The sequence below is a fragment of the Mesoplodon mirus genome (genome assembly GCF_964341445.2).
Source record: "Mesoplodon mirus genome assembly, chromosome: 7".
NCBI classification, from domain to species: domain Eukaryota; kingdom Metazoa; phylum Chordata; class Mammalia; order Artiodactyla; family Ziphiidae; genus Mesoplodon; species Mesoplodon mirus.
The window spans coordinates 6,488,335-6,508,822 of record NC_138983.1 but is presented as its reverse complement, the minus strand read 5'-3'; the positions used below and the strand labels follow the sequence as shown (position 1 = coordinate 6,508,822).

General features: G+C 47.6%; 1 protein-coding gene across 2 annotated transcripts; it reads right to left on the bottom strand.

Annotated features, from left to right (window-relative positions):
- Positions 1-1,171: 1,171 nt before the first annotated feature.
- Positions 1,172-4,360, bottom strand: MRPL11 (mitochondrial ribosomal protein L11). 2 transcript variants are annotated; one of them, XM_082628137.1, is made up of 6 exons: positions 4,293-4,360; positions 3,962-4,152; positions 3,491-3,586; positions 2,886-2,979; positions 2,642-2,801; positions 1,172-1,451 (listed from the first exon to the last, which is right to left on the bottom strand). In XM_082628137.1, the coding sequence occupies exons 2-6, from the start codon at positions 4,082-4,084 to the stop codon at positions 1,346-1,348; spliced, it is 579 nt and encodes a 192-aa protein (XP_082484263.1). In that variant the 5' UTR covers positions 4,085-4,152; positions 4,293-4,360; the 3' UTR covers positions 1,172-1,345. The 2 variants fall into 2 exon arrangements, with proteins under 2 accessions (XP_082484263.1, XP_082484262.1); XM_082628136.1 differs by having other exon boundaries at positions 3,962-4,349.
- Positions 4,361-20,488: the final 16,128 nt, after the last annotated feature.

The window sequence follows — 20,488 nt, the reverse complement described above, 5'->3', positions numbered from 1 at the left end:
CTTGGTTAAATAATGGTCTACCCATAAGACAGAATACTAAGTAGCCATTAAAAATTGTTTTAGGAAGATGACTAATAATGAAAAAATGTTCTAAATAATTGCCAAGTTACAAGTAAAAGTAGAATACAACAGTATCTAGAGTATGACCCAAATCTGTTTTATTCTTTTTTTTTTTTTTTTTTTTTTTTTTTTTTTTTTTTTTTTTTTGCTGTACGCGGGCCTCTCACTGCTGTGGCTTCTCCCGTTGCGGAGCACAGGCTCCGGACACACAGGCTCCGGACACACAGGCTCCGCGGCCATGGCTCGCGGGCCCAGCCGCTCCGCGGCATGTGGGATCTTCCGGGATCGGGGCACGAACCCGTGTCCCCTGCATCGGCAGGCGGACTCTCAACCACTGCGCCACCAGGGAAGCCCTGTTTTATTCTTAAAGTATTATATATAAACACAAAGAAAAAAAAACAAGTAGAAAAGATATATACCACAATATTGCCAGGAATCTCATCTAGGTGAGGTGATTACTTGAGGCTTTTCTTTTCTTGTAGGGTTTTTCCTATGCTTTCCAAATCTTCTCAGTGTAAAACCAAGTACCTAGCACACAACAGGTGCTTAGTAAATGTGAATCCCATTTTTCCCCCAACTCCTCCTCTCTTCTCTGAGAGGACAATAGTCCTTGATATTATGACTAATGGGAAAACAAAAGGCCAGGGCTTCCCAAGGACTTCTCCCACCATGGGCAGGTACCTACTGATGCTTTGCCTCTTCCATGGGTCTGTAGCCATAAACCCCACAATAATTCACATTGAGATACCACCTGACTCAGAGCCAGGGTCAGCTTAATAGAGGGGCCTGAAATAGCCCTTGGGATCCAGGGCACTCCATGTAGCAACCCTGCTTGGGGCTGTGACCTGAAGTCCCCAAAGAGTTCTGTTTCTGTTGAGGTGGCAAGTCCCCAAGAGATAGGAGGCATTTCTGATGGAAGCAGAAACAACATCTGCTGCCTCTGTACACCCAAGTCCAGCAGCCATGCCCCCACCTACCTTGCCCTTTCTCTCACCCCTGGAAAATGGGAAAAACACAGGATTTTCTGCTACCCCTGCCAATTCAGATCCTGGGCAGTTGCTCTGCTTGGATGAGGTCCCTTTCTCTGGGGTCCCAAGGCAGAAACTGAGAGTGGATGACAAGAGATGTTTATTCACACTTGATCCTTTGCTATAACCACACGTGCAAAAATACATAATTTAAAGTCAGAAAAATATAATCAGGTTGATGTGACCTCCCTTCCTCCCCTCTGGCCCAGCCTTCCCAACTGGCTCCCTTCAAAATCCTGGAGGGTGGGGGACAGGGGTCACTTCTTGGCAGCTTCTGCCTGGGCTGCCAAATCTGCCTCTTTCTGAGCAGCCAGGAACAGGGCTCGCTCCTTCTGGAAAGCTGCCAGCTCTTCTGAACTGAGGCTGCAGATACAGAAAAACAGATGGTAAGTGAAGGGCCAGTCACTGGTGGGGAGCTCACAGCACCATGTCACTGTCTCAGAACCCCTCTCCCCTCCTGGATGTCCCAGCCCCCATACCTTTGCTCATCTGTTTCCTCTGCCAGAATTGCCACCCCACTATCACCTCTGCCTTTTACTCCTTTCTTAAAGCCCTACTCATCTTTTGAGGACGAGTACAGCTACACCCTGGTCCAAATTAACCTGCCCTTCCTCTGCGCCCGAAAACGTTTTGTAAAATGAAGTCATCAGGTGGTGCATGCATATCTCTTTCAGAGCAAGGATCAGATTCACTCACTTCTGTACTCCCAATACAAGTAAAGATCTGAGCAAAGTAAAGTCTATCCCTGTTCCACACTTAACCCCACTCCTCTTGGGAAACAACCAACTGTCAGCCTTTGCATGGGGTGTGACACCAGCAGTAAGAGGCCAGTGAAGGGTTGAGTGTTGCCCCTGCTGTCGTCTGGCCAGAGGCTCTCCCACCCTACATCTCACTTCAAGGAAACAATCTCTGAGGCCATCCGAAGCCCCATGAGGGGGCCTGCTGCTGGCCTCAGGATTAAGTCTGAATTTGAGAACCAACTAGTCCCTGTTTGGCTCACGTCCTACTATGTCCCATTCTGCCTCTAATATTATATACCCAGATCACACTGAACTTCTTTGCTCCATTCCTTCACCTTGCATCCTTCACAGGGACTCTTCTACTTCTCGGAATGCTTGCCCCAGTCCTTGACCTCACTTCCCAGGGCTCTACTTAGATGTCAACTGCTCTGCAAAGCCTTCATTGACACACCGGGCAATCTACTCCCTGTTCTGCAGATACGTGTAGTTCCTTTTATCAACACTGACCATCTGGCAGTATACTGCTCCATTTATGGATCTGCCTCCATCTCTGGACTCTGAGTTCCTTAGAAAGCAAGGTCAAGCATGGCTACCTCCTTCCTAGCTGCATCCAGTGTCCAGAACAATGCCTAACACATGATAGGTACTTAACAAGTATATTCCAAATGAATGAATAAGGCTCCCCACTCCCAAGAATCTAAGATCCATTAACTCAGAAGCTGACTCTCCCACTCAGTGGGCCCTCAGCTTTGTCCCAGAGTCAAGAACTTTCCAGGCCCTCCCCTCACACTGAGCTTCCCCCCGGAAACTCACTCCTTCACCACACGAATGCCCAGGGAACGGGCTGAGCCAATGATGGAGCGGACAACAGAGGACAGGGGCACATCCTGCAGGGCGAAGGCGTCATCCTGAGCTTTGACACAGGCGATCTCATACACGTGCTTCAGTGTCACTAGGCCTGCCACCTCTTTCCCTGGGAGCAAGGAACAAATAGCCCTTCAGGTGTCACTGCTTCCTTCCAGAGCCCAGAAGCCCGGATGCCCACCCTGCCCCTTACCTGTGTGCCGGGCCCCCTTCTCAATCCCAGCAGCTGCCTTCAGGAAGTAGGAAACAGTGGGTTGGCCAATTTTGATTTCAAATGTCCTGTCAGGCTGAACGGAAAAAAGACACATGAGAATCTTTCTTCCCACCTCCCCCAACCCCTGCTGCCCCAGCCCAGGGAACTTCTAACTTCCTGTCCCCGCTTCCCTCAGCTCACCTTCTTTCCCTTTTTTTTTTTTTTTTTGTTAGTTTCTGCTTTTATAACAAAATGAATCAGTTATACATATACATATGTTCCCATATCCCCCTTTCCCTTTAACTGACAACATAAACCACAAAAGAAACAAATCTGCAACAAACGTCCCTGTCACTTCTATTCCAGGTCCAACTCTGCTCTGGAAGCCCCAGCAAGTTGGAGGAACAAAGGAAAGATCTGCAATACGGCAGCGTGGGTTCAGGAAAGATATGGCCTAGTCGGTACTGTATAAATGGGGAAAGTGGGGCCGGGTAACAGGAAAACACTTGCTCCAAGTTATGAGCAGAGTAGCAACCCCAGGTGACCAGCTCCAGGGCCTGGGGAGAATGAGAAGAAAACTGGGGATCAGAGTCCCGACTTCTCACCTTCACAAAAATCTTGGTAGGCAGAGGAATGCCTTCTTTGATGTCCTTGGTCTTCTCGTTGAACTCCTTACAGAACTGGTTGATGGAAACGCCTCGCTGTGAGGGAGGCATAGGGGTCAGCGTGCGGAGGAAGGAACGGCTTCCTTTCCCCCGAAGGCTCCATCCATCCTCTCCTCCGTCTTCACTTCCCTAAGCTCCCATTCTCTTTTCTCTACCCAGATCCAACTACCATTTTATGTGCCAGATGATTCGTACGTTTCATGCCTCTCTATCCTTACAACAGCTCGTGGACGAAGAACAGAGAAAGCTGAACCTCGAAGAGGCTGTGTAACTAACCCAAGGACATACAACGTGTGGGCAGCAGAGCCGCGTTTTAAACCGAGACCGCCCTGGCCCAGCCCGCACCCGCCACCCGCGTACTAGCCCCCACCCTCCGACGCCTCCCACGCCAGGTTCCTGCCGCGGCTGCACCTGACCCAGGACGGGGCCTAGTGGGGGCCCGGGCATGGCCTGGCCTGCCCGCACGATGGCCCGGATCACCCCGCCGGCCTCGGGCTTCCGGAGGGCCCGAGTGGCCCTGCTTAGCTTCGACATGAGGCGGAGTCCCCGGCCTTAGATCATCTCAGGTCCAGAGCAAGAACTACGGCTCCTGGCGCCGCCACCTTGGGTTAAAGGTCAACGGTCCTCACGTTAGGGTAAGGCAGATGAAGCCAACAAATAGCAGCGTTGATTCATCCTTCCGCTCTCCAATTAGTAAGACAAGGAGGATGAGATGAAGCGGAAAAAACTTTTAACTTGCTACCTTAAGATTGAGGAAGGACCCGAACGTCTCAGATACACACGTTCCTCCTGGAGAGCACACAGGCAGTGCCTCAGACAGCTAAACTGGCAGGTAGCCCTGAATATCCGCACTGCATTGTGGGTATGGTAGTTTTGACCGCGTATGCGAATCCCACAGCTTGCTATGTCCTAGGGCGCCATCTGCTGGACATAGTGATAATCCCTGGGTTGGAAAATAGTTTAGCGCTCCTTTTTAGGAGTGGTGATCTCTTCACTTTCTGAGCCTGTTTCTTCACCTGTTGTTGAAAGGGAAGATGGTTAAGAGTACGGACCTTGGAAGTAAACTGCCTGGTTGCTTCTCTTGCTGGCTATGAACTTGATCAACTTATTTAATTTATGCTCAGTTTCCCCCTCTGTACAAAGAGGATTATAATAGGTAGTATCTATCCCTGGCATTGTTGTGAGGCTTGAGTAAGCAAAGTGCTTTAGAACAATACCTGACACCTAGTCAGCACGTGCTCTTCACTGTACAATAAGGACAAAACATTGCAGGGCTCTTGTGAGGCTTAAGAGGCCCAGAACGTAGTTGATACTTCACCTGTGTCCAATAAAATCAGCCAGCATCTTATTATTATTGTTGTTATTATTATTTTTTTTAGCATTTGCTACTTGCCAGGCTCTGTGCTAAGGGCATTATTATCTCATTTAATCCTCACAATGGCATGATGTATATTGTTTTATTATACCCCCTTTACAAATGAGAAATTGAGGCACAAAAAGAGGCCCTAAAACACCTACCCTGTATGTGACAGGGCTGGGAAAGAAATATGAGATTATCTGATTCTAGACCTTGTTCTGTTTACCACACATCTGTACTGCTGTAATCCCTGGTTAAATGATATAATCCATGTAAAATGATATGATCCATGTAAAACCACACTGTAAACTGTGAGACACATAAACTTTTTATTCTGCATTCGCATTGGACTCCCACTAAGTAAATGTGATCGCTCCTGTCTCTGAAGTCTATCAAGTTCTTATAACGCTCAGCCTCATTAATCTTCTCAAGACTCTGGAACCAAGAAGGCTCTTTGGGGCTTCCCTGGTGGCGCAGTGGTTGAGAGGCTGCCTGCCGATGCAGGGGACGTGGGTTTGTGCCCCGGTTCAGGAGGATCCCACATGCCGCGGAGCAGCTGGGCCCGTGAGCCATGGCCGCTGAGCCTGCGCGTCCGGAGCCTGTGCTCCGCAACGGGAGAGGCCACAACAGTGAGAGGCCCGCGTACCGGGGGAAAAAAAAAAAAAAAAAAGAAGGCTCTTTGATTTACTAGCTGTAAAACCTGGGGTACAGTAGTTAACTTCCCTGTGCTTCCGTTTCCTCACTAGTAAGATGGGGCTGAATATAGACCTACCTCACAGGAAATTAGTTAATTCAGGTAAAGCACATAGAAGAGGGCCTGGCCCAGAGCAAGCCAAGCTGGGTAGGATTTATCTCTGGGTGCCCCACATCACCCAACCTATATTTACAAATTTATTTACAAATAAAGAAATAAATCCTTCCTGAATGAAGGAATCAGGAAGCAAATGGGCATGACAGGTGCTCAGGGAGCCAAGAATGTGGCCCGGCACAAACTGGGCTCCATTGGGTGCAATTTCCACTTCCTGTCAATGAAAGGACAGTTTTGATTATTCCAGCTCTTACAGATTATAAGGAAGCAACTCCCTAGTCTGCGTGTGGATATGTGGGAGGCCAGACTGTTCAGTGGCGAAGATGAGCCCGGACAGGCGAGTGAGGACCCGACCTCACAGGCCTTGCCAGCCTGCTAAGGAGTGCGGGCTATACAGTAGGAAGCCACTGAAGAGTGTTAAGTACTTGCATCATATTTGCATTTCGAAAAGATGACCCTGGCTTGGATGTGTAGAGGGATTGGAGGAGAGCAGGGATTGGATGCAGAGAGACCGATTAGGTCAGGGCAGTAAGACGGTGCAGATATAATGGTAGCTTGGGACCAATCCAAGAGATACCTAGAATATAGAGTTTATTTTAGTCAACAAATGCCTGTGTAGTATGAAGTGTGTACATCTTTATGAAGAGTAACTCAGTTTTTAAAAAGTAAATTTATTTATTTATTTTTGGCTGCGTTGGGTCTTCGTTGCTGCATGCGGTCTTTCTCTAGTTGCGGTGAACGGGGGCTGCTCTTCATTGCAGTGTGCGGGCTTCTCAGTGCGGTGGCTTCTCTTGTTGCGGAACATGGGCTCTAGGTGAGTGGGCTTCAGTAGTTGTGGCGCACGGGCTTAGTTGCTCCGCGGCATGTGGGATCTTCCCGGACCAGGGCTCGAACCCGTGTCCCCTGCATTGGCAGGCGGACTCTCAACCACCGCGCCACCAGCGAAGCCCCTCCCCTTTTCTTCTTGGCTCCCTCTGCCTGCCCCCACCTCAGGAAGGTGACTGTTATGGGATGAATTATCTCCCCCTGAAAGTAATATGTTGAAAGCCTAACCCCCACTACCTCAAAATGTGACTCTATATGGAAATAGGGCCTTTAAAGGGGTGATTAAGTCAAAATGAGGCCTTAATCCAATCTGACTGATGTCCCTTAAGAAGAGGAAATTTGGACATGTAGAGAGACAGCAAGGATGCCTGTGCAGAGAAAAGACCATGTGAAGACGCAGGGAGAAGGGGGCCACCTGTAAGTCAAGGGGGGAGGCCTCAGGAGAAACCAGACCTGCTGACCTCTTGATCTTAAGCAGGGCTTATTTCAAACTAGGGTTGTGACCTATAAGTGGGTTATGAAATTGATTTAGTGAGTTCAACCAGCATTTTTAACAAAAAAAAAAACAAAACAGAAAATAGCAGAGTACATCACATGGAGTAAAGGTACATATTATCTCATGGAACCTGTGTTTCCCTTGTGTGTGTGTTGGGCCACAATGAAAATGTATTTCTTTTTTTTTTTCTTTATTTATTTTAATGTATTTATTTTTGGCTGCGCTGGGTCTTCGTAGCTGCACGGTCTTTCTCTAGCTGCAGTGAACAGGGGCTACTCTTCGTTGCGGTGTGCAGGCTTCTCATTGTGGTGGCTTCTCTTGTTGCAGAGCATGTGCTCTAGGCACGCAGACTTCAGTAGTTGTGGCACACAGGTTCAGTAGATGTGGCTCACAGGCTCTAGAGCGCAGGCTCAGTAGTTGTGGTGCACAGGATTAGTTGCTCCGCGGCATGTGGGATCTTCCCAGACCAAGGCTCAAACCCGTGTCGCCTGCACTGGCAGGCAGATTCTTAACCACTGCGCCACCAGGGAAGCCCCCTTTTTTTTTTTTTTTTTAAGTTAGTTGTAACTAATTTTCTTTTTCTTGGCCTCGCTGTTCCCCTACCAGGGATCACACCCAGGCCCCGGCCAGTGGAAGCACAGAGTCCTAACCACTGGACCGTTAGAGAATTCCTGAAAATGTATTTCTTACATGCTCATGGCCAAAATATATAGAAAGTCATTGCAGTGGCCTGGGTGACCCTCAAAAATAATGTCGCACCTTGTTCGTGTTTCTGTTGCAAAATAAACTAAGGCATATTAAAAATTTTGAGTTTATTTGAGTATAATATCATTCAAACTGGGCAGCAGCCAATCTAGCAGATAGAAAGGAGCTCAGAGGAGCAGTACAAAAGGAAGGACTTTTATAGGCAGAAGGGAGCAGGAACAAGGAGGTTATAAGAGGCAAAAAAGTGGGTTGGTTATTGCAAGGTCACCTTCCTTTAGGGGACGGCAGGGATCTATCAGGGGTCTCACTAGTGCTGGTCAGGTGATTTCTGTTGACTGGTTTAAGATGCTGGGAGAGTGGATATTGTAATTAAGTCTGGTGATGTGAGACTTAGCATAAGTGACTCCACTTTGGGCCTGTTGTCTTGTTTTTCAAACAAGTCCAATGCCCGACCTAGCACCTGGCAGGTCTATGTGGTTAGGTCTTTGGGAAATACGTGTGGGGCAAATGAAATGATCCTTGCATATATTACCTCCTCTACTTTGGTTCCAAGAAAGTAGGTTCTTGTCTCGTCACAGAAAGAATTCAGAGATGAGACACGGAGGCCAACAAAGCAAAGCGAGGATTTATTAAGCAATAGTACACTCTCAGGAGGGCGAGCAGGCAGGCTCAGGTGAGCAGCTGCCCTGAGTTTCTTTGGCAAGCTGGTTATATGGGGTGTGAAAATGACTGGGCAGAATATTCATTGAGGAGGGAGGGGTTTTGGTTCATATTGCCTGAATTTCATCCCAGTTCCACCTTCCCAAGGGGAGGAGGGATTTTTACCCTTATTTGGTCTTGATTAGAAGTGTCATGGAGTCTTCATGGGTACTTCTTGGTGGAACACAGGTGTCATGGTGCGTGATGGGTACTTCTTATTTGCAAGGCTAATTTTATTGTAATGAGAGGATAGTGAGGAAAAGGTTACATTCAGATGCCGGAGATTCCTGCCTTTTACCACCTTTCTTTGTTGGCCTCTAGGACCCCTGGCATTCACAAGATGTATGGCTTCCTGGACCTGGCCTGTGCGCCCCTTTCTCTGTTCATATCTAGCTAACTGCCTGCTCAAATACTTCCACCTCTGTGACCCTAGTCTCAGCACCAAAATCTTTCACCTGGATGAGAACAGCCTCCAACAGGTGTCTGCTTCCACTTTGACTCCTCTGCAGGCCCTCCTTCAGCAGCCAAAAGGGGTCTTTCTAAAGCTTGTCAGGTTTTGTCACCCCAAAGTCACCATGCCACTCACCTACTCCAGTGACTTCCCACTGGAACCCAATTGAAATCCTAATTCCTTATCTGCCCTATAAGGCCCTTCTCCTCCCTCCCTCCCTCATTCCACTCCAGCCACACCGGACCTCCTTGTTCTCTGTGATACTGTGATTTATGATGGGGAATATATACAATCGCCCCTCAGCATCCACGGGGATTGGTTTCAGGCCCCCTCCACCCTACCTCACCCTCCGCTCCGCAGATACCAAACTCCAAGGATGTTCAAGTCTCTTATACAAAATGGCACAGTATGTGCATATAACGTACACACATCCTCCCATATACTTTAACTTACTTATAATACCTAATACAATGTGAATGCTATGTAAGTAGTTGTAAATACAAGGTAAATATTATGTAAATAGTTGCTGGTGCAAGGCTAATTTAAGTTTTGCTTTTTGGAACTTTCTGGAATTTCTAAAAAAAAATATTTTCAGTTCCAGATTCGATGAATCCGTAGATGTGGAATCCAGGTTAGTCTTTGTCCCTGTTCCTGGCACAGAGCCCCTAAAACCCTTGGAATTTCCTAAGTGATAAGAGCCATAAAGGTGAAAGGAGAGTCTTTTGTTATTCATAATAATCCCCTTTCAACAACTGGTGACTTTATGTTAATGAGGTGATTTTCTGAAAACCTCTAGGTAACCATAGGATGGAGACCGTTTGCCAGGGAAACCAACCTGGCAACCAGGTTGGTTTGGATTGGAACTTCAGACCCATCCCCCAACCTCTGACCTCTGGAGAGGGGAAAAGGGATAAAGAGTTGACTTAATCACTGATAGCCAATGATTTAATCAATCATGCCTACTTAATGAAGCCTCCATAAAAACCCAAAAAGACAGGGTTCTGAGTACTTCCTGTTGGCGAACATGTGAAGCTGCTGGGAGGGTCTTGTCTCTGGAAACTCCATGGCCCATCCCCATACCTTGCCCTGTGCAATCTCTTCCTTCTGGCTGTTCATTTGTACCCTTTGAAATATTCTTTGTAATAAACTGCAATCATATAAGTAAATTGTTTTCCTGAGTTCTGTGAGCAGTTTTAGCAAATGATGGAACCCAAGGAGTAGGTTGTGGAAACTTTTTATTTTTATTTTTTAAAGGGTTTTTTTGAATTTTATTTTTTTATACAGAAGGTTCTTATTAGTCATCTATTTTATACATATTAGTGTATACACGTCAATCCCAATCTCCCAATTCATCACACCACCCCCCACCCCCCGCTGCTTTCCCGCCTTGGTGTCCATATGTTTGTTCTCTACATCTGTGTCTCAATTTCTGCCCTGCACACCAGTTCATCTGTACCATATTTCTAGGTTCCACATATATGCATTAATATAAGATATCTGTTTTTCTCTTTCTGACTTACCTCACTCTGTATGACAGTCTCTAGATCCATCCACGTCTCTACAAATGACCCAATTTCATTCCTTTTTACGGCTGAGTAATATTCCATTGTGTATATGTACCACATCTTCTTTATCCATTCATCTGTCAATGGGCATTTAGGTTGCTTCCATGACCTGGCTATTGTAAATAGTGCTGCAATGAACATTGGGGTGCATGTATCTTTTTGAATTATGGTTTTCTCTGGGTATATGCCCAGCAGTGGGATTGCTGGGTCATATGGTAATTCTATGTTTAGGTTTTTTTTTGGTTTTTTTTGCGGTACACGAGCCTCTCACTGTTGTGACCTCTCCCGTTGCGGAGCACAGGCTCTGGATGCGCAGGCTCAGTGGCCATGGCTCACGGGCCCAGCCGCTCCACGGCATGTGGGATGTTCCTGGACCGGGGCACGAACCCGCATCCCCTGCATTGGCAGGCGGACTCTCAACCACTGCGCCACCAGGGAAGCCCTATGTTTAGTTTTTTTTTTTTTTTTTTTTTTTTTTTTTTTTTTTTTTTTTGCGGTACGCGGGCCTCTGACCGCTGTGGCCCCTCCCGTTGCGGAGCACAGGCTCCGGACGCGCAGGCTCAGCGGCCATGGCTCACGGGCCCAGCCTCTCCGCAGCACGTGGGATCCTCCCGGGCCGGGGCACGAACCCGCGTCCCCTGCATCGGCAGGCGGACTCTCAACCACTGTGCCACCAGGGAAGCCCATATGTTTAGTTTTTTAAGGAACCTCCATACTGTTCTCCATAGTGGCTGTATCAATTTCCATTCCCACCAACAGTGCAAGAGGGTTCCCTTTTCTCCACACCCTCTCCAGCATTTGTTGTTTGTAGATTTTCTGATGATGCCCATTGTAACTGGTGTGAGGTGATACCCCATTGTAGTTTTGATTTGCATTTCTCTAATGATTAGTGATGTTGAGCAGCTTTTCGTGTGCTTCTTGGCCATCTGTATGTCTTCTTTGGAGAAATGTCTGCTTAGGTCTTCTGCCCATTTTTGGATTGTGTTGTTTATTTTTTTGTTTTTTAAAGTGAGGGTAGGACTTCCATGGTGGCACAGTGGTGAAGAATCTGCCTGCCAATGCAGGGGACATGGGTTTGATCCCTGGTCTGGGAAGATCTCACATGCCGTGGAGCAACTAAGCCACAACTACTGAGCCCATGTGCTGCAACTACTGAAGCCGGCGTGCCTAGAGCCTGTGCTCCAGGAACAAGAGAAGCCACTGTAATGAGAAGCCCACGCACCACAACGAAGAGTACCCCCACTCACCCCAACTAGAGAAAGGCTGCACACAGCAACGAAGACCCAACGCAGCCAAAAATAAAAATAAATTTAAAATAATAAATAAATAAATAATAAAGTGGGGAGCTTCCCTGGTGGCGCAGTGGTTGAGAGTCCACCTGCCAATGCAGGGGACACGGGTTCGTGCCCTGGTCCGGGAAGATCCCACATGCCGCGGAGCGGCTGGGCCCGTGAGCCATGGCCACTGAGCCTGCGCGTCCGGAGCCTGTGCTCCGCAATGGGAGAGGCCACAACAGTGAGAGGCCCGCGTACCGCAAAAATAAAATAAAATAAAATAAAGTGGGGGCAGTCTTCCCTGGTGGCGCAATGGTTAAGAATCCTCCTGCCAATACAGGGGACATGGTTTGAGCCCTGGTCCGGGAAGATCCCACATGCCGCGGAGCAACTAAGCCCATGTGCCACAACTACTGAGCCTGTGTTCTGGAGCCTGTGAGCCACAACTACTGAGCCCACGTGCCACAGCTGAAGCCTGCATGCCCATGCTCCACAACAAAGAGAAGCCACCACACTGAGAAGCCCGAGCACCACAATGAAGAGCAGCCCCCGCTTGCCACAACTAGAGAAAGCCCACGCAGCAACAAAGGCCCAATGCAGCCAAAAATAAATAAATTTATTTTTAAAAAAGATAGATTAAATGTAGTCAAGTTAAAATGAAAAAAAATTAAAAAAAAAAAAAACACTGCGCTCCCAGTGCAGGGGGCACGGGTTCGATCCCTGGTCAGGGAACTAAGACCCTGCATACTGCGTGGTGTGGCCAAAAAAAAAAACAGTGGGGGCACTCTTTTTGCCCTGGGGTCCTTAACTTGTGGGGTCTGACACTATCTTAAGATAGATAGAATGGAGTTAAATTGTAAGACACCCAGTATGTTTCTGCCAGGGGTTAGAATGGATTGAGTGTCAGTAAAGAAGAAACACAGGAGGGATTTTCTTTATACTCATCCTCAAACCCAGCAAGCCCATTCTGCCTCAGGGCTTCACACACACTATTACTTCTGCTTTGAAGGCTCCTCCCTAGACTGGGTCTTTATCCTTCTGACCTCAAGTCTAATGCTACCTCCTCAAAGAGGCCATCCCTAGCTGTCTAGCTATTAAAATACTACTGAGGAGGAATATTTAGTAACATAGAAACATACATGATATTATGTTAAGTACTCAAAGCAAATACATATTGTGTATATAGGGTGTAATTACAATTGTGTGTGTTTGTGTGTGTGTGTACACACTTATAAGAAAGACTGGGGCTTCCCTGGTGGCGCAGTGGTTGAGAGTCCACCTGCCGATGCAGGGGACACGGGTTCGTGCCCCGGTCCGGGAAGATCCCACATGCCGCGGAGCGGCTGGGCCCGTGAGCCATGACTGCTGAACCTGCGCGTCCGGAGCCTGTGCTCCGCAACGGGAGAGGCCACAACAGTGAGAGGCCCGCATACCGCAAAAAAAAAAAAAAAAAAAGAAAGAAAGAAAGAAAGAAAGACTGGAAGGGATATACACCCAAATGGTAACAGTGGTTATGGGTAATACATTTGAGAATGATTTTTTTCTTATTTCAATTTTTCTGTACATTAAAAATGCCCTACCTCGAATATGTAACACTTCTATCATCAGAAGCTCCCCATCACCCAGAAGGTAAAATTCTAGTTTTTTAGCTTGCCTCCTAAGGATTGCTAGACCTTAGGTTGAACCCACCTTCCTTTGCCCCTCCCCTTTGCACTTCACCACACCTAACTGCTTTTGGTAGTGGACACATTTAGGTACAATCCATGACCTGGATGTTCCCCCATTCTCTGAAAATGCACCTCCAATCCATGGGGTTGGACCCAGCAACTTTTTTTTTTTCAAGATCTTTTATAAATTTATTTATTTATTTATTTTTGGCTGTGTTGGGTCTTCGTTTCTGCGCGAGGGCTTTCTCCAGTTGTGGCAAGTGGGGGCCACTCTTCATCGTGGTGCGCGGGCCTCTCACTGTCACGGCCTCTCCCGTTGCAGAGCACAGGCTCCAGACGCGCAGGCTCAGTAGCTGTGGCTCACGGGCTCAGTTGCTCTGCGGCATGTGGGATCCTCCCAGACCAGGGCTCAAACCCGTGTCCCCTGCATTGGCAGGCAGATTCCTAACCACTGTGCCACCAGGGAAGCCCCCCAGCAACTATTTTTATATGACGTGATCCTGCCTATCTGTAGTTGACTGGCCAGGAGTGAGCATCTCCCCCAAGCTGGGCCAGAGTTCCTCCCCTTGTAATTTTTCATCAAAAGTTAGAAATTCTATTCTCAATCTGGACTGGCTTCTTGAAAGGAGAAGATATCAAAACTTGGGAGATGTGGAGCAGCCACTTCCTACCTCAGAACAAGTATGTTGGTCTGCAGGGAGGGAAGAGTGATGCCAACATACAGAGAGATAAAGAGACAAAAAGTGGGGAGAGACGATTCCTTTCAGGTTCCCGCTGTCTGTTGCCACTCCTCAGGAAGAACTGCATTCAGGTTTCTAAGGGTGTCTGTCAAGTTCTTAATTTCAAGTACAGAAGCCAATTCTGGACAACCTAAGCAGGAAGAAAATTTATGAAGGAAACTCAGTAACTCACAGGATCTCCAGGCTGTTCAGGGAACTAGGCACAGTAGCTAGGCAAGTGGGAACACACCCAAAATCGTGACACAGAACTGGTCCTAAGAATACACCACTGCCCACGCTGGGCATAGCATCTTCACCACTGGCGCCACTGGCAGAGGGCTGCAGACTCTGCCGTTGGAAGACTTTTACTGCTACTTCTGAAATTGGACGTAGCCACTGTCTCCTCCACATCTGCTTCTTTAGGAAATAGCCTCTGATTCAGTCTGAAGCAGATGCCTCTGCCTGGAAGAATCTAAGACATGTGTCTGCACCCTAGATGCAAGGGATGCTGAGAAAGGGAATACCTGGCATTTTCAACCTTTATAGTTGGAACTAGTCTCTGTTTCATCAAGTTGGGTTCACACAGACACACACACACACGGGAAAAGGTTTCAGATTATGGACAGCCAAAAATATATCAAATGTCTATCACACTAGGATTCTGTAATATCTTGCTGCATCTAATTATGGAATCTCTCCTCTTTTTTTGCCTCCATATACAACCCATAAATAATACAGAAATTGGTGCCAGGAGTGGGGTTTGAAAGTAACAGTCATAAAAACTATGGAACTGGGCTTCCCTGGTGGCGCAGTGGTTGACAGTCCGCCTGCTGATGCAGGGGACACGGGTTCGTGCCCCGGTCCGGGAAGATCCCCCGTGCTGCCAAGTGGCTGGGCCCGTGAGCCATGGCCGCTGAGCCTGCGTGTCCGGAGCCTGTGCTCCGCAACGGGAGAGGCCACAACATTGAGAGGCCCGCGTACCGCAAAACAAACAAACAAACAAACAACAACAAAAAAAAACAACTATGGAACTGTCCAAATACAGTAGAGGCCGAGTTGTAAGTAGGGATAATTTTCATGACCTAGGATGGAAGTGGCAGTTCTTGTATACAGTGGCAAGGCAGTTAGTTCAATTATCCCTCAGTGTCTCTTGAGACTTAGGTCAGGTGCCCACCAAGGGTGAAGCTTTGGCATAGCAAAACCAGTTTTCCATGATTCTCCAACCCTACAGCAGAAAAAGGCTATCTCCGAGTCTCCATTCCAAATTCCCAAGAGACATAATGTGATTGGCCCAGCCTGGGTCACGTTGGCACCCCTACTCCCTTTAGCTGTGGCCAGGGAATGATATCACAAAGATAAACATGATTGCTGGGGATGCACCACTGGGGATTAGGGAGAAGTAGGTTCATTGGTGTGACCCAAAGCAAGTACTTAATAACACTGTTGATCAGTGGGTAAATAAATGAATAAATCAAGCTATGAACATTTGAAGCCCTAGGGGCCCTTCTTATCCCCTCCCATAGTTTTCCATCTGTCTGTGCACCTGCTCTCACTGGCTTCCTCAGCTCCTCTTCACTCACTCTGGCCATGGCTATCACAGCCTCACCAGCCTCCTCTACATCCCGACTTTTCAGCTGGAACAACTCCCCACCCATTCAAATTGCAGAATGTGAGGGTTTGATTGAACCAACTCTTCTTTTTTCTTTCTTTTTTAAAATAAATTTATTTATTTTGTTTTATTCATTTTGGGCTGTGTTGGGTCTTCTTTGCTGTGCGCAGGTTTTTCTCTAGTTGCAGCGAGCGGGGGCGACTGTTTGTTATGGTGCGTGGGCCTCTCACTGTGGTGGCTTCTCTCGTTGTGGAGCACAGGCTCTGGGTGTGTGGGCTTCAGTAGTTGTGGCTCACGGGCTCTAGAGCGCAGGCTCAGTAGTTGTGGCGCATCGGCTCAGTTGCTCCACGGCATGTGGAATCTTCCTGGACCAGGGCTCGAACCCGTGTTCCCTACAATGGCAGGCGGATTCTTAACCACTGCGCCACCAGGGACGCCCCTGAACCAACTCATCTTATTTTTAACATTTTTATTATAAAATACAATAAACAAACCAAAAGCTCATACAACATAAATGTACAGCTTAACAAACATTAAACGAGCACTCAGGTGAGTGCCACTCTGTCAAGACACCAAACAGCAACCTGGACAAGCACCCCAGACAGCACCCCGGAGCGCCCGCTGTTCTCCTTCCAGCCTGATTTTCATGGTGTTAACTTCCTTGCCTTTCTAATTAGTTTTACCACCAAAGTAAGCATCTTGAACTGACATAGCTTAGTTTGGACTATTTTTGAGATTTACATCAATATAATTATAGAGTATTACTGTATAATTAATATAATCAATATAATTATATAATTATAGAGTATGAATTCTGCTGTTTAGCTTCTTTTGCTCAATGTTATTATTATTTTTTTGCTTGTTTTGTTTTGTTCTATTTTGTTCTTTTTTAGTAAAACCTATATTGAGATATAATTCACATATCATACAATTCACCAATTTAAAGTGTACAGCTTAGTGGTTTTGGGTATGTTCACGGATACATGTAACCATCACCACAGTCAATTTTGGAACATTTTCATTACCTCAAAGAGAGACTCATACACTTTAGCTATCAGCCCTCATTCCACCATCCCTCCCTGGCTAAATAAGCACCAATCCACTTTCTGTCTATAGATTTTCCTATTCTGATATTTCTTATAAATGAAATCATACAATATGCAGTGTTTTATGACTGACTTCTTTCACTTAGCATAATGTTTTCAAGGTTGTAGCATATATCAGTACTTTGTTCCTTTTTATGGCTGAATAATATTTCATTGTATAGATATACTACATTTTGTTTATCCATTCAACAATTGATGAACACTTGGGTTGTCCACGTTTTTGCTATTATGAATAATGCTCCCATAAATATGTGTGTAAAAATTTTTGTGTGGGCATATGTTTTCATTTCTCTTGGGCCTATCCCTAGGAGTGGAATTGCTGGGTCACATGGTAACTATGTTTAACTGTCGGAAGCAATGCTGGACTATTCTCCCAAGTGGCTGCAGCATTTTACAATCCCACGATCAGTGTGTGAGGGTGCCGATTTCCCCACATCCTGACACCTGCCTGTTTTTTTTCCTAGTCTATGTGTCATCCTTTCCTGTTGGAAACTGAAGATTTTAGATAATATATTGTGGCACCTTGGAATTTGCCACCCCCAAGGGCTTACTATTGTTATTTGCTTGTTTAGTGACTGGGTGGATTATTTTAGTAAAGTGAATCCCCCTTTCCCACAGCCTGAGTTTAAAGCCTCTGTCCCTTGGTCCTCAGTCTGCATGCCCGCCCACAGTCACCTGGGATGACAGTGATTTGGGCAGAGCTCTCCTTGACTGACTCTTTCCCTGACCACACCCAGCTGTTAAACTCCACTCATTGCCAGCTGAGTTCTCTATTGTTTTCAACAATGTCCTAGAACATAAATTTTTCCACAAGCTGATCCAATCAAGTTTGGACTCTGAAGGAATAGGGTTTGGATCCCTAAATCTATCTGAGGGGTCTGTCTTTTCCCAGCCCCATGCTTCTACCTACAACAAGGCCTCAAAGGCACAGCTCAGCATCTTAGCTCTTCCTCATCCATTCCTCTGCAAATCTCTTAGCCCAGAAAGCGTTTGTTGTTGGTTGGTTGGTTTCTTTGTTTTCAACATCCTTTCTCAACTAGATGCACAAATACTCTTCCAATCTGTTTATGCCAGCCCCTATCTCTGGGCACTTGAACCCAAGAATTGAAGAAATACAGGCTGGGGCTTCCCTGGTGGTGCAGTGGTTGAGAGTCCGCCTGCTGATGCAGGGGACGTGGGTTCGTGCCCCGGTCCGGGAGGATCCCATGTGCCGCGGAGCGGCTGGGCCCGTGGGCCATGGCTGCTGGGCCTGCGCGTCTGGAGCCTGTGCTCCACAATGGGAGAGGCCACAACAGTGAGAGGCCCGTGTACCGCAAAAAAAAGAAAAAAGAAATACAGGCTGTATCTTGTTCCTTTCTTTGTCCCCTTTCTAAAAAGCAATAGGGTTGGGACTTCCCTGGTGGAGCAGTGGTTAAGAATCCGCCTGCCAATGCAGAGGACACGGGTTTGAGCCCTGGTTCGGGAAGATCCCACATGCCACGGAGCAACTAAGCCGGTGCACCACAACTACTGAGCCTTGCTCTAGAGCCCACATACCACAACTACTGAGCCCGCATGCTGCAACTACTGAAGCCCGCACGCCTAGAGCCCGTGCTTTGCAACAAGAGAAGCCACCACAATGAGAAGCCCGCACACCGCAACAAAGAGTAGCCCCCGCTCGCCTAAGACCCAACGCAGCCAAAAAAAAAAGCAATAGGGTCAAGATCTAGATTGAAGAGAGAAGGGAGGGGCTGAACAAAAAGGTTTTCAAAACAATACTGCACATTTTTAACCCAGTTCAGGAAGATACTATTATTATTCCATTTTATAAATACAGGAAGTGACGCCTAGAGAGATTATGAAGCTGGAGTTCTTTTTTTTTTTTTTTAACATTTATTTATTTATTTGGCTGCACCGGGTCTTAGTTGTGGCACGCAGGATCTTTTAGTTGCGGCATGTGGGATCTGGTTCCCTGACCAGGGATCAAACCCAGGCCCCCCTGCATTGGGAGTGCAGAGCCTTCGCCACTGGACCACCAGGGAAGTCCCGAAGCTGGAGTTCTTAGGACAGAGCATGGGCCTTAGAGCCAGAAGCCAAGGCTGGGACTTGAGAATCTGTGTCTGTTGGTGGTGTTCCAACTCACCCTTCCTCTCCCTGACCTGGACAATGCTTCAATCAGGCTCATCACATGCTCCCAGAGGTCCCTCCTGGTCTGGCTGTACCCACTATGCAGCTCCAAGCCCAGTCCTCTACCACAGGCGAAATCTCTGCCTCCTGGGACAAAGCCTTGGAACCTCTTATAGCCCTTCCTGCAGTCTGGTGTCAGGTCGTAGCACGGGGGCTCTGGTCAAACGTCAGTTCCATACTTGCCTGGCTGTGTGACCTGGCTGCCCACCCCCACCCCAGCCTCAATTTTCTCATCTGTAAACTGGGAATTCTAATAGTAATTCAGTACATGTTCACAGAGGGCCTGCTCTGGCAGAAAATGTGCTGGAAGCTGGGAGTGCAAAGGGGAGTAAGACTGTCACAGTGTCCCTGTGTCCTATTATGGCTGTGCATACCTGGCATGCAGGTGGGCATACTGTAGGCAGTCAGGTATGGAAGCTACCCTGTGGCGCAGGATTTGTATGACCTGCTGCCGGCAGCTCAGCAGTCTAGCCTGCCCTGTGGTGGCCTCTCAGGGAGTTTCTCTTTGATTAATGACTGCTTTTGTCCTCAAAGGGTGTGCTGTCAGCTGCTTTCTTGTTTCATCTGGCTGCTGGGGCCCCAGAACAGTTGGCAAAGCAGTTGGTATCTTGGACTATTTTTAGGTGGCAGAGTTAGTGGGGTGTGTGGATGTGGTGAGGCCCAGGAGGAGTCTTGGAGACTGGCAGCTTCATAAGCAACAAGCTGGGGAGACAGAGGGGAAGTGTGCCCCCTCTCAGGAATGTGTGGGCAAAGTTTCACTTATCCTTCTTGATTGGGGCCAAAGGTGCCTTCCTCTGTGCAGCCTTCCTTGATTTCCTCAATAAAGCATGCACTCCAAAGATGCAAATTAAAGGTCCACCCTCTGGGCTTCCCCCAGCTCTTGGTTATAGTTCCAAACAGACCAAGAGATAATGAGCTCTAGGGATCTTATCTGATGCATCTCTGGGTCTCTCTGGCTCTGCACCTCTGAGTGCTGTCCAGCCTTCCCAAGTCCTAACAACAAGGTATAGAAGTTAGGAGTCCAGACTTTGGAGTCACATAGCTGAGTTCCACTCTTGGGCCCTTTCTAGGAAAGTAACCACGACCAAGTCAGGTTCCTAAATCTCTGTTTTCTCATCTGTAAAATGGGTGATTATAGTGCCTGTCTCCCAAGAATTAAAGGGCTTACTTTGTTCAAAGCACAGCACATAGCACCTGGCACAGACTGACAGACGAGATCTCTTGCAAGCCCAGGACCGGAGGGGACTGCAAACCCCCAAAGGTCTCCATCCCCCTTGCGGCATCTCAGGTAGTGTGTGCAAGCTGGCGGGAGAGAGGGAGGTGTTCCTAGACACCTGGGGGGCCCAGAGTCAGCCGGAGGTTGCACAGCGAGAAAGCAGCCGAGCTTGGTGGGGGAAGACAGGTCTGCTACTGGAGTCAAACGCGGCGGCTTTCCTCTCCTTCCTGCTGACGCACACCCCCTCCTCCGCCTCCTCTAGTATTTTCCTTCTC